This window comes from Coregonus lavaretus (assembly GCF_964263955.1).
Source record: "Coregonus lavaretus genome assembly, chromosome: 30".
Classification (NCBI taxonomy): domain Eukaryota; kingdom Metazoa; phylum Chordata; class Actinopteri; order Salmoniformes; family Salmonidae; genus Coregonus; species Coregonus lavaretus.
In genome coordinates, this window is record NC_140017.1 from 24,584,770 (window position 1) to 24,599,118 (window position 14,349).

Sequence of the window (14,349 nt, forward strand, 5' to 3'; positions counted from 1 at the left end):
ATTTATCTGTCTTATATCAGCTCACTTGCGCTGAGGTGGGAGGGGTGGAAATATTGAAGGTGTGTCCTTAAAAACGTGCGCCAATGTGCCAATTTCAATCAGCACTACTGGTGATATTTAAGACTGACCAAAAGCTGGTCTTAGCGGTAATGCAATTGGTTATGGCGTCGATTTTGCCATCGGAAGCGCAGTAGCCTAATCAGTAGCCTATAACCAATGTTTTATTATATCACGAGCATGCAGCTTGTTCTTCATTAGGCATATGTGTGATGCCCATTGAATGAAAGGTTTCAGTGACTGTAGGAAGTTTGTTTAGGAACATCAAGTTATTACAATAGACTGCTTATTGTTTTCCTTCATCAGTTTGTAAAAAAATTGCATCTTCCACTTTCATCTGTTGGAATTAACAGTCAAATCACGGGAATTCCAATCACTGTCCTTGTTGCTATATCCACTTGTAGCCTAGGCTATTTGCCAGTTCATTTGTTTACCTTTCACGTGGGCCATATCAATGGTGATGGTAGGCTTATCTTATTATAACGTTTGGGCAATGTCCAATTGTCCATGGCTCGAACAAGCAGTGCATTTTCCAAATGCGAATGCAATGTGTGTAGTCGAATATTTCCATGTTGAAGCCAATTAAAGAACTAGATTGGCTACATGTTTGTTATAACTAGGCCTATTGTAGGGTTACTGTTTAGTGTTTAATAAACCATCTTTAATGGATAAGACAAACATCCATGCATACATTGCCTTATGCTCATAAAACGAGAGATGTGATTTATGATATCACGCTTCTGAGCCGATCCTACACTGAACAAAAATATAAACGCAACATGTAAAGTGTTGGTCCCATGTTTCATGAGCTGAAATAAAAGATCCCGAGTGGCGCAGCGGTCTAACGCACTGCATCTCAGTGCTAGAGGCGTCACTACAGACCCTGGTTCGATTCCAGGCTGTATCACAATATGGCAGTGATTGGGTGGTGCATAATTGGCCCAGCGTCGTCCGGGTTTGGCCGGGGTAGGCTGTCATTGTAAATAATAATTTGTTCTTAACTGACTTGCCTAGTTAAATAAAAAATGTTCCATATGCACAAAATGTGTATTTCTCTCAAATGTTGTGCACAAATTTGTTTACATCCTTGTTTGTGAGCATTTCTCTTTGCCAAGATAATCCATATTTTTCATCCTTCCTTTGACATCCCATTTCCTCCTGCCGATGTAAACACTATGTCTGAGGAGGAGTGATGCAGAAAATAATGAAAGACACAGAGTCTGCCCCTGAGCAAGGCAGTTAACCCACTGTTCCTCGGGCGCCGATGACGTAGATGTCAATTAAGGCAGCCCCCGCACCTCTCTGATTCAGAGGAGTTGGGTTAATTGCGGAAGATATTTCAGTTGTACAACTGAGTAGGTATTTCCCTTTATAGTGCATTACATTTGACCAGGGATCATAGGTCTCTGGTCAAAAGTAGGGCACCATATACACCAATTTGTAAGTCGCTCTGGATAAGAGTGTCTGCTAAATGACTTAAATGTAAATGTAAATATACGTAATATACTCTTAGAAAAAAGGGTTCCAAAAGAGTTATTTGGCTTTCCCCATAGGGTAAACCTTTTTGGTTCCAGGTACAACCCTTTTTGTTTCCAGGTAGAACCCTTTTCGGTTCAATGTAGAACCGTCTGTGGAAAGGATTCTACATGAACCCAAAAGGGTTCTATCTGGAACCAAAAATGGTTCTTCAAAGGGTTCACCTTTTTAGATTTTCTAAGAGTGTAGGGTGCCATTTGGGACGCACACAAAGGCAAAGAGAAGTGACAGTAAATCTCTTCTCCTCATGCAGAATGTGACTGGCAACCACAGGGTGAATGATGTCATCGCCACAGAGGAGGGACCACAGACTCTGGTTGGTCGGTTCATGTATGGCCCCCTGGACATGGTGACTCTGACTGGAGAGAAGGTGACGACACGACATAAACATTATTCCTGAACCTTTTTGCATCATTTGCAAACACTATTTGCACTATTTACAACACTATAGTTGCAACACTTTTAAAAGTGTCTGCATTTCAATAAAGTGAAATTGATACTTCTCTTATAGTGGTCTGACAAAGGAATTTGCTTTGACAGACGTCAACACTGAAGTTTATTGAAGGGATTTAATTGCTGCCCTGAGCATTTGTTATCTTATCATCTTATCTTATCATGAATCTATCTTGTCCTCTCCCAGGTGGACATTCTCCTGATGACCCAGCCCCAGTCCGGCCGCTGGGTCCACTTTGACACGGAGGTGACCACCAGTAGTGGCAGAGTGGTTTACACCATCCCCAAGAGCAAAAAGCTGGCCACCGGGGTCTACCCTATCAAAATGGTGGTCAAGTAAGCAAATAACTCCTTTTCATTTCTTATTGAGATGCAACCACAGAATATTTGTTACAGTATGTTAGAGGTTGTATCAGTAATGAAATGGATGCGGGTTGGGACGAGTTCCCATGAAAGTGGAGGAATACTAAATGTAATTATGGCCCATATCAGTGATGGAGGTAAAGTACTGTGAAGCTCTAACAGTGTACTCACAGGTTGTTGAATAACAAGGAGCCCCAGAGCTGCTGCGGCTGTGAATTGCCACCATACCTAGCAATCATCCTCCCCCCTCTCCCCCTCTCTTTACCTCTTTCTACCCAGGGGAGATCAGACGAGTGCGGAGGCCTACCTGACGGTGCTGCCCAGGGGGATGGAGTGTGTGGTGTTCAGCATCGATGGCTCCTTCGCTGCTAGCGTCTCCATTATGGGCAGTGACCCTAAAGTCCGCCCCGGAGCTGTGGATGTCGTCAGGTAACTCATGCCTCCAAGTGTGTGTGTGTGTGCATGCGTGCGTGCGAGTGTTTGTGTGTGTGTTTGTGAATGTGAATGTGCCTTCCAGCTTTTGTTTGATTAAGGAGCAGTTCGAGCAGAGATAAATTATTAATGGAATAAAAATACTAACTAAATTACAACGCCAACAAGTCATCTGTTCAGCTCAGAATATTATCCTTGTATTTTGTCACATTAAAGGGAGTTTGAAGGAAGTTGCTAACTAGTGTTAGCATAATTGCTATCTAGAATTAGCGCAATTGCTAACTAGCGTTAGCGCAATGACTGGAAGTCTACATGAACAGCCGTAGACTTCCAGTCATTGTGCTAATGCTAGTTAGCATTTGTTCGCAAACCTACAGTGCATTCGGAAAGAATTCAGACCCCTTTACTTTTTCCACATTTTGTTACTTTACAGCCTTATTCTAAAATGGATTAAATAAAAAGAAATCCTCATCAATCTACACACAATACCCCATAATGACAAAGCAAAAACAGGTTTTTAGAAATGTTTGCGAATTTATAAAAAAAAAAAAACTGAAATTCCTTATTTACATAAGTATTCAGACCCTTTGCTATGAGACTCGAAATTGAGCTCAGATGCATCCTGTTTCCGTTGATCATCCTTGAGATGTTTCTACAACTTGATTGGAGTCCACCTGTGGTAAATTCAATTGATTGGACATGATTTGGAAAGGCACACACCTGTCTATATAAGGTCCAACAGTTGACAGTGCATGTCAGAGCAAAAACCAAGCCATGAGGTCTAAGGAATTGTCTGTAGAACTCTGAGACAGGATTGTGTCGAGGCACAGACCTTTGGCAGGGTACCAAAACAATTCTGCAGCATTGAAGGTCCCCAAGAACACAGTGGCTTCCATCATCATTCTTAAATGGAAGAAGTTTGGAACCAGCAAGACTCTTCCTAGAGCTGGCCGCCCGGCCAAACTGAGCAATCAGGGGAGAAGGGCCTTGGTCAGGGAGGTGACCAAGAACCCGATGGTCATTCTGACAGAGCTCTAGAGTTCCTTTGTGGAGATGGGAGAACCTTCCAGAAGGACAACCATCTCTGCAGCAATCCACCAATCAGGCCTTTATGGTAGAGTGGCCAGACGGAAGCCACTCCTCAGTAAAATGCACATGACAGCTCGCTTGGAGTTTACCAAAAGGCACCTAAAGGACTCAGACTATGAGAAACAAGATTCTCTGGTCTGATGAAACCAAGATTGACCTCTTTGGCCTGAATGCCAAGCATCACTTCAGGAGGAAACCTGGAACCATCCCTACGGTGAAGCATGGTGGTGGCAGCATCATGCCGTGGGGATGTTTGACTGGGAGACTAGTCAGGATCGAGGGAAAGATGAATGGAGCGAGATCCTTGATGAAAACCTGCTCCAGAGCGCTCAGGACCTCAGACTGGGCCGAAGGTTCACCTTCCAATAGGACAACGACCCTAAGCACACAGCCAAGACAACGCAGGAGTGGCTTCGGGACAAATCTCTGAATGTCCTTGAGTGGCCCGGACTTGAACCCGATCGAACATCTCTGGAGAGACCTGAAAATAGCTGTGCAGCGACGCTCCCCATCCAACCTGACAGAGCTTGAGAGGATCTGCAGAGAAGAATGGGAGAAACTCCCCAAATACAGGTGTGCCAAGCTTGTCGCATCATACCCAAGAAGACTCGAGGCTGTAATCGCTGCCAAAGGAGCTTCAACAAAGTACTGAGTAAAGGGTCTGAATACTTATGTAAATGTGATATTTCAGGTTTTTATTTTTAATACACTTGCCAGAAATTCAAAAAAACTGTTTTTGCTTTGTCATTATGGGGTATTGTGTGTAGATTGATGAGGGGGGAAAAAATAATTTCATCAATTTTAGAATAAGGCTGTAATGTAACAAAATGTGGAAAAAGTAAAGGGGTCTGAATACTTTCTGAATGCACTGTACCTTTAACTTCCTTCAAACTGGACACAGATACATAAATAATGTATCCACGAGTTCATCTGACTCTGGGGAAGTAGATAAAGGGCTTCATTGCTAAAGATTCTGAAGTATTCCTTTAATACATGAAGGGAGAAAACAAAGATGACTGAAAAAAATAAGAAAATAAACCATAAATCTCAGAGGAATATTATTGATGTCAATCTGTCTTTATGTTCAGTGAAAATGATAATTCTCAGAGGAATGTATCTATTTATCTTTGTGTCCAGACACTGGCAGGACTTGGGCTATCTTATCATCTACATCACAGGGAGGCCAGACATGCAGAAGCAGCGCGTGGTGTCATGGCTGTCCCAACACAACTTCCCCCAGGGCATGATCTTCTTCTCTGAGGGCCTGGTCCATGACCCACTGAGACAGAAAACCATCTTCCTCAGGAACCTAGTGCAGGAGGTACAACACATTCATAATACAGTGGATCTCTTTTTCATTCTCTCTATCTCGACTCCTTCTCTTTGTGTATCTCTTCCTGTTTTTCTTTCTCTCCTTCTCTCTCTCCCTCCCTCCTCTATTACTCACGCACACTTCCTTGGTTCTCACATTGACTTTGTAGGCACAGCAGTATAACCTCTGGTCGCGCTGCATAAAAGTGTTACTTCTCTCTCTCTCTCTCTCTCTCTCTCTCTCTCTCTCTCTCTCTCTCTCTCTCTCTCTCTCTCTCTCTCTCTCTCTCTCTCTCTCTCTCTCTCTCTCTCTCTCTCTCTGCCAGTGTCACATTAAGATCAACTCAGCATACGGCTCCATGAAGGACATCTCTGTGTACAACATGCTGGGTCTGAGTCCTTCCCAGATTTATATTGTGGGCAGGCCTTCCAAGAAGTACCAGAATCAATGCCAGGTAGACATCAGGGGACTGTACACTCCTCTTCTACTTTTCTTTATCGATCAAGCTAATGGCATTGACTCACTAATAGCTATTGATCGTGTTTTGATGTATCTATTCTGGTCTGTCTGTGGCTTTTGTTCATTCCTGTCACTCTCCATCTCTCTCTACCTGTTTAATCTTCTATTATTTTATCTAACATGGCCTCTCTCTCTCTCTCTCTCTCTCTCTCTCTCTCTCTCTCTCTCTCTCTCTCTCTCTCTCTCTCATAGTTTCTAAGTGATGGCTATGCAGTGCACCTCTCCTCACTGCAGTTTGGCCACCGGGCCAGACCCAAGAAGACCTCCTCGGTCCGCATGGTCCTAAGGAAAGGCTCCTTCGGCCTCTCTGCCAAACCTGACTTCCTGTGTAAACGCACCCACCTGAGGAGAACCATGTCTGTCCAGCACGCTGACCCTCCCTGCACTCCCAACCCCAAGCCTGAGCGGGCCCAGAGCCAACCAGAGTCTGACCAGGATCCCGAGGGAGGAGGAGGGGGCGGCGGCCATGGTGTCTGGGGGCGGGCCTCCATGCACCGTGGAGAAGCCACACCCTGACGGACAGAGAGAGATGGAGGGAGGATGGAAGAGGAGGAGGACAAGGGTCACATTGTCCAGGGCCAAGGTGAGCACTCACACTTAAATGGTTTCAATTTCCCTATATTATACTCCTAGAAATACAGTGCATTCGAAAAGTATTCAGACCCCTTGATTTACAGCCTTATTCTAAAATGGATGAAAATGTTTTTTTCCCCCTCATCAACCTACACACAATACCCCATAATGACAAAGCAAAAACAGGTTTGTATTACAAATAAAAAAATGAAATATCACATTTACATACGTTTTCAGACCCTTTACTCAGTACTTTGTTGAAGCACCTTTGGCAGCGATTAGTCTCGAGTCTTTTTGGGTATGACGCTACAAGCTTGGCACACTTGTATTTGGGGAGTTTCTCCTCCCAGTTTTCTCTGCAGATCCTCTCAAGCTCTGTCAGGTTGGATCGGGAGCGTCGCTGCACAGCTATTTTCAGGTCTCTCCAGAGATGTTTGATCGGGTTCATGTCCGGGCTCTGGCTGGGCCACTCAAGGACATTCAGAAACTTGTTGCGAAGCCACTCTTGCATTGTCTTGGCTGTGTGCTTAGGGTCGTTATCCTGTTGGAAGGGGAACCTTCGCCCCAGTCTGAGGTCCTGAGCGCTCTGGAGCAGATTTTCATCAAGGATCTCTCTGTACTTCGCTCCGTTAATCTTTCCCACGATCCTGACTGTCTCCCAGTCCCTGCCGCTGAAAAACGGCATGATGCTGCCACCACCATGCTTCACCGTAGGGATGGTGCCAGGTTTCCTCCAGACGTGAAGCTTGGCATTCAGGCCAAAGAGGTCAATCTTGGTTTCATCAGACCAGAGAATCTTGTTTCTCATGGTCTGAGAGTCTTTAGGTGCCTTTTAGTAAACACCAAGCGGGCTGTCATGTGCCTTTTACTGAGGAGTGGCTTCCGTCTGGCCACTCTACCATAAAGGCCTGATTGGTGGATTGCTGCAGAGATGGTTGTCCTTCTGGAAGGTTCTCCCAACTCCACAGAGGAACACTAGAGCTCTGTCAGAGTGACCATCGGGTTCTTGGTCACCTCCCTGACCAAGGCCCTTCTCCCCCGATTGCTCAGTTTGGCCGGGCAGCCAGCTCTAGGAAAAGTGTTGCTGGTTCCAAACTTCTTCCATTTAACAATGATGGAGGCCACTGTGTTCTTCGGGACCTTCAATGCTGCAGAAATGTTTTGGTACCCTTCCCCAGATCTGTACCTCGACACAATCCTGTCTCGGAGCTCTACGGACAATTCCTTCGACCTCATGTCTTGGTTTCTGCTCTGACATGCACTGTCAACTGTGGGACTTTATATAGACAGGTGTGTGCCTTTCCAAATAATGTCCAATCAATTGAATTTACCACAGGTGGACTCCAATCAAGTTGTAGAAACATCTCAAGGATGATCAATGGAAACAGGATATACCTGTGCTAAATGTTGAGTCTCATAGCAAAGGGTCTGAATACTTATGTAAATAAGGTATTTCTGTTTTTTATTTGTAATACGTTTGCAAAAAATTTAATTAAACCTGTTTTCGCTTTGTCATTATGGGGTATTGTGTGTAGATTGATGAGGCTATAAAAAAAAAAAAAAAAAAAAATTTGATTAAGGAAAAATGTGGAAAAAGTCAAGGGGTCTGAATACTTTTGGATGCACTGAATATGATCATACTGTCTCTCTATAATAGCAATAAACTGAAAAATATCCCCCCAGAACCTGTTTCTGAGTTGTCGTACTTGAGGCTGTGAAAATATATTGTTCCCTCTTCCATTGTGTATTTTTTGTAGCCTTTCCTGCAGCATATTGGCAATTATGTAATGTGAATAAATGATTCATTTGGAAAAATGTAGACATTCACCTTTGGCTCTTCAGCATTGTGTTCTAAGCCTTTGAGAACACAAGGCTTTGTAAAGCTTTGACTCCAACACAGATTGATTTGCTTTGCTCGTATTGTACTCTGGTGCAGTCAATAAATGTTCACCTTGATTTTGTTATGTTTTGTGGTGTGATACACATCACAGCTGAAGTAGGAGCTGCAGGCATTATGATTTATACAGAATAATAATAACAGCTTTACTGTCTGAGAGGAGGAGAGAGGGGCAGAGAGGGAGAGGAAGAGGAGAGAGAGATGGAGAGAGAGGGAGAGGAAGAGGAGAGAGAGATGGAGAGAGAGGGAGAGGAAGAGGAGAGAGAGGGAGAGAGAGGGAGATGGAGATTAGACTGAGAAAGTGAAACATGGAGAGAGATGAAAGATAGAGAGGGATGGAGAAAAAAAGCAGACAGGGAGAAATAGAGAGAGGGGGAGAGCAGACAGAGAGAAACAGAGAGAAAGCAGAGATCAGTCTGTATACTGCCTCATAAATATTCATGCAGGAACCTGAGGTAGATGTGCTATCATTATGAGCAGCTCCTTTATTTTCAAAGCCCACTGCCTCCTATTTTCCAATTTAACAGAGCCGCATAGAGGGCCTGATGAGCTACAACTGGAGTGTCCAGTCAAGCACGAAATCCACTCATTTCTAAATTTGGGAATAGTGTTTCGCAATTATGGAGATTGGAGCATAGGTGCTTTGTCACTGGGCCTGTAGCAACTAATCTAGTTTGCTTTTGTTGGTAATGGTAATATACAGTTGTATAGGATAATTCACTGTTCACTTATATATGGCTTTGGGCTTTGATTGGAATTCGAACTATACTAACTGAATCTTTCTTTCTTTTGGCAGTGTTGTCACCTATATTGGATCTTCTGCTGGTATTAGTTATGTTAACCTCCTGCTTGGCCCTCTACACTTCTTCAACAGCAGACCTTCTCCACTCCCAGGACTCAATAGATAATGTCTAATATTCCTCAAGCTTTCGCCTAATGCTTGAAACAGCCATGGATTCACCCAAATGCTGCCTCTCAAGCTCAAATTACGTATAATGTGGCAAAAGTTTTTTCAGTCGCAGTGCTATTGAAACAATGTGTTATATTTTGTCAAGCAGAGAGAGAGACACTTTGGTCATTTGTATCATGGTGCAGAAACACTTGCTGCAAAACAGGAGATCAACACACAGACGCGACCACAGTCGAATGCTAGAAGACTCCCTCTCGTCCCCCACTGGGAATAGTAACAGAGGAGATCCTGTTGAAACCTATGGAGGAACTTTCTAGCCCATGCAATATACCATCAGGAGCTGTTCCAGACAGTGTGTTTATTGACCTGGTGTGTTGACAGGTGGCAGAGCTGCACTGACAGACTCCTGCAATTATCCTCTATGTAAATAGGACAGACATCTTGTCCTTCTCTATGGTCTCTGTCCCCAGGAGCGCTGTGGGGCCTCTGGCTGCTTCACGCTGGGGACATTAACCGTATGTTCCTCAGCCTGGCTGACCTGACCTAACCCCACTCCAGCCTCAGCCCTATAGCCATCCATCCATCTCTCCCTCTCTCATTCAGTCAGTCAGTGAGGCAGAACACGGCTTCAGACAGCAGCCTGGTAGGGGGTCCATGGCCACTGAACTGATGACAGAGTGGACAGCTCGAGGTTGCTCTGACTTGCACTCTCCAAGTACTACAGTATACCGCGGTGCTTGGTGTCCTGTAGTTCTCAATCCTAAAGGTTGTGTTGTATCTCAGCAAACTCACTGCAGACTGTGACAATGCCTGTGGAATGCTGTTACTCCTGGTGGCTCAGATACAATAGCGGGATTTGCTTGCTGTTGTTGTGATCTTATATCTGACCCCAGATGTTGAACTACGTGTTTTACTCCTTCTCTGTCGGGTTCCTGGGCTTGTATGGATGGACTGAGTATGATATGCTTTGTAAAGCTGTTTGAGGGAATTGTTATACTGAATTGACCAAAATTCTTTACAGGGTTGTGATGAGATAGACACAGACATCAGAGTAGTCATGACAACCTACCATGAGGAATGATGAAACAAATGATTTAATATTGTTATGGTCAAAAGTCTAAGACATGGAACTGACAATTGGAAGAGAATAAGTCCTATTAACGTTATATCTTGCAAAAGACCCTAACTTTCTTGTCAGGTGAAATAACATCATTCAGAATGTTCTAGCTAGAATCCATTTTAGGAAAGCTACATCTTGAACTGTGAGGGTCGTTGGGACTAATGAAGGGGTATGTCTATTGATATGAGATATCATGTCATCATATCTACTGTACTATGGTGGGTTAGGAAAAGATCTGACCGCTCTGTGCAACTCACATATTTTTCTATGATGAAATACTGTGTACAGATTTTTTTTTTACTTTGTTGTTTAACGTGACTGATAGTTACTTTTGCCTTAAATTGTATTTTGTTGTTGTGTAGAATTAGGAAAATGACATTATTATCCTAATTGCTTGACCAAAGTATGAGTTTGACATTCATGAGAAAGTGCATTGTATTTACTTGATATTTTGTCTTGTATACATTTGAAGTATATTCTGAAATGGAGTCATGCGTCATGCATGCACCGTGAGTGTGTGTGTGTAAGTTTCTGTATATTCAAGTATTAAGTATTTATGGTGTAAATACCTGTAGCTCCAATATGCTCCTGAGCATGACAAGTAAAGACCATCTATTCTGGAGGGAAAAGTCAAAGGTTGTTCAGTGTTGCCTGTTGTTAAAAGCAGGAGTAGTGTGTTTTCATATGGGTCAGATTTAAGATGAGTGTCTCACCAAGAATTGCACTGGCAAGGTTTTTATAACTGTCAAGAAAGAGAAAGAGCTTTAGAGTTGTGTCAGGGTTAAGCTTCCAACCCATTGACTAGAGAAGAATCCGCTCTGTTGTTTGAAATCAGAAGCTTAGAGAGAGAGAGAGAGAGAGAGAGAGAGAGAGAGAGAGAGAGAGAGAGAGAGAGAGAGAGAGAGAGAGAGAGAGAGAGAGAGAGAGAGAGAGAGAGAGAGTGTTAGTTGTTTGCTTTCCTCTTTTATTGAACCACCTAGAGTAACACACCTTTGGGCCGGTACCTAAGCTTACCAAACTAATGAAAGAACAGTAGCTATATTAAAACGTGAATGTTAAAAAGTCCCTGTTTCTCCATCCCTATAATAATGTCAATAACATACCAGCAACAATGTCCTGGTCTGGGTGAATACTGTTTGAAAGGATGATATACAGTTTGACTTGTGATTTGTATCTTGCTCATGATGATGTCATCTGATAATGGCAATGTCTTAACTGATCATTCCCATCAATATAATGTGATGTACACTGTATGATAATCGCTGTATTTTCAACAACACTACCATAGGTGTTGTACAGTAGGACATTTACAGTGATTCTGATATCAGCTGGCCTGTTTCCTATCAAATGTGGTGGGAAGGGCAAACAAATTGCCATTAAATATTGTACATAATTGATGTACATGAAGTGATATTTGTTTATTTCTTGTCATGCTATTCTATCTTGATGTAAACTGTATGGTCAGAGTTACACTGCTGCAGAAATCCTATTGAACATTTTGTACAGTTTTAATGTAGTGGACATTTTTTTTATATGATATGGTTTCCTGTAATTGTGTTATTGGACTTCAACCATCTCTCACTATCCTGTCAGTAATAAAAAAAAAGAGCACAGACAGAGGCTCAATTTGGTCCAATGCTCCTGTGTCTGTATAAATTGCCTTCAAAGCTGCTGCTATAGACCCTCCTGTATAAAGAGCATAGACAGAGGCTCAACTTGGTTTTAAAACAATGCTCTTGTGTCTGTATTAATAACCTTCAAAGCTAGTATGCTACTGTTTAGAGCCATTCAGAGCCACCTAATTCCTGTAGTGAAGCACTAGCTGCTAAATACCTATGAACTAAATACCTTTGCTACTGTGATGTGATAGAGCACAGACAAAGGCTCAATTTTGTGTCTGTATTAATTATCTTCAAAGCTACTGTTATAGACACTCTGTACTTGATTCCTGTAATGAAAAGCTAGCTGCTAAATACCTTTGAACTAAATAGGTTTGGTACTGTGATCTGAGATGTCTGTGATAAACTGTCTCCTCCAGCTCTAATAATCAGTCCTGGGAACTTCATCCCATCATTCTAATGACTCCATCAAGCCTATTATCACACAGTTTGTGCAGACCTCTTCTTAATATTTATGCTAATCCACAGCTATTTGGAAAGCTTCACCAGATAGACCGCATTGAAAAATCTTACCCTGAAATTGATCCCCTCACAGTCTTATTTCGACTTCCTGTGTCCTTATACTTGTTGTTATGAATCTAATTTGTCCTTGATATATTAATGGGGAGAAAGTTAGTTCACAGGAAGTCTGTAGAAAGTAGTGCCTACCTTTTGACATCATTTGTCATACTGCCAAGCCCCTCTGGCCCGATCAATATCTGGAATCAAGGCAGTTTCCCTATAAGACTCATGTACTCATTGTCACTGGTAATGACAAAGTCAAACAAACATTTACCTCTCCTTGATAGTAAAGGGATTATGATCACTGCAACTCTATTTATCCTCATTCACAGTTAACAGGCCTACAGTATGAAGTAACTATTCACAGTTAACAGGCCTACAGTATGAAGTAACTATTCACAGTTAACAGGCCTACAGTATGAAGTAACTATTCACAGTTAACAGGCCTACAGTATGAAGTAACTATTCACAGTTAACAGGCCTACAGTATGAAGTAGCTATTCACAATTAGAGGGAACACCCCCCCCCCATCCACAACGACAGGACAGCAGTGGAGAAGGTGGAAAGCTTCAATATCCTCGGCGTACACATCACCGACAAACTGAAATGGTTCACCCACACAGACAGTGTGGTGAAGAAGGCGCAACAGAGCCTCTTCAAACTCAGGAGGCTGAAGAAATTTGGCTTGGCACCTAAAACCCTCACAAACCTTTACAGATGCACAATTGAGAGCATCCTGTCGGCTGTATCACCGCCTGGTACGGCTACTGCAACGCCCGCAACCGCAGGGCTCTCCAGAGGGTGGTACGGTCTGCACAACACATCACCGGGGACAAACTACCAGCCCTCCAGGACACCTACAGCACCCGATGTCGCAGGAAGGCCAAAAAGATAATCAAGGACAACAACCACCCGAGCCACTGCCTGTTCACCCAGCTATCATCCAGAAGGCAAGGTCAGTACAGGTACATCAAAGCTGGGATCGAGAGACTGAAAAATAGCTTCTATCTCAAGGCCATCAGACTGTTAAATAGCTTTCACTAGCACATTAGAAGCCACTTTAATAATGTTTACATATCTTGCATTACTCATCTCATATGTATACAGTATACTGTCTTCTATACTATTCTACTGTATCTTAGTCTATGCCGCTCTGACATTGCTCGCCCATATATTTATTTATATATACAGTATTCTTAATTCCATTGCTTTACTTAGATTTGTGTGTATTGGGTATATGTTGTGAAATTGTTAAATATTACTTGTTAGATATTACTGCACTGTCGGAGCTAGAAACACAAGCATTTCGCTACACCCGCAATAACATCTGCTAAACATGTGTATGTGACCAATAAGATTTTATTTGATTTTGATTTGATTTGTTAATGTGATAGAAATGATAATAATCTCAGTTTAACCCAGACTTTAACTATATGTTTACCACAGTATAATAGCACCACTCAGTTCTCTCTGATCTCTCTATAACAGCTCTAACCTTCCACAGTGAGCTGGAAGAACTTGGTGGTGTCTCCATACTCTGTGGACGTTGCCATGCAGCTGAAGAGTCCTGGGTGGAGGTCCCTGAGGGCCTTGGTGATGGTGACCTTGGCCTCTCTGCCGTCCTGGTACAGGGTGTAACCACCGCCAACCAGCTCTAGGGCCTCCCTGTCCAGTAGCCACGACACCGTCACAGGGGGGTTGGCGTAGAAGGGACAGGACAGCGCCATGTCAATGAACTCCTCCACTGTCACAATGTCTGTGCCTGACAGATCTGGGGGGACAGTAGGAGGAGAGGAATACAGGGATCAGGAGGAGGAGAGGAATATTATATTATGATAGGGATCTCAAACTAAATTGAGTGTCATGCTATGAATTCTATTGCGAATGTATATCTCTACAGTATTCTTC

The 14,349-nt window shown here is 43.0% G+C and overlaps 1 protein-coding gene across 1 annotated transcript in view; it reads left to right on the top strand.

The window, feature by feature from the left end:
- LOC311105584 (membrane-associated phosphatidylinositol transfer protein 3-like) overlaps positions 1 to 11,897 on the top strand; it is a 133,481-nt gene extending 121,584 nt beyond the window's left edge. The window contains exons 14-20 of the mRNA XM_084147775.1: positions 1,847 to 1,963; positions 2,234 to 2,382; positions 2,689 to 2,838; positions 5,068 to 5,251; positions 5,568 to 5,696; positions 5,954 to 6,344; positions 9,028 to 11,897. Of these exons, the coding sequence (XP_084003901.1) occupies positions 1,847 to 1,963; positions 2,234 to 2,382; positions 2,689 to 2,838; positions 5,068 to 5,251; positions 5,568 to 5,696; positions 5,954 to 6,277 (1,053 nt within the window). The 3' untranslated portion in view covers positions 6,278 to 6,344; positions 9,028 to 11,897. The remainder of the gene's footprint in view (positions 1 to 1,846; positions 1,964 to 2,233; positions 2,383 to 2,688; positions 2,839 to 5,067; positions 5,252 to 5,567; positions 5,697 to 5,953; positions 6,345 to 9,027) is intronic.
- Positions 11,898 to 14,349: the final 2,452 nt, after the last annotated feature.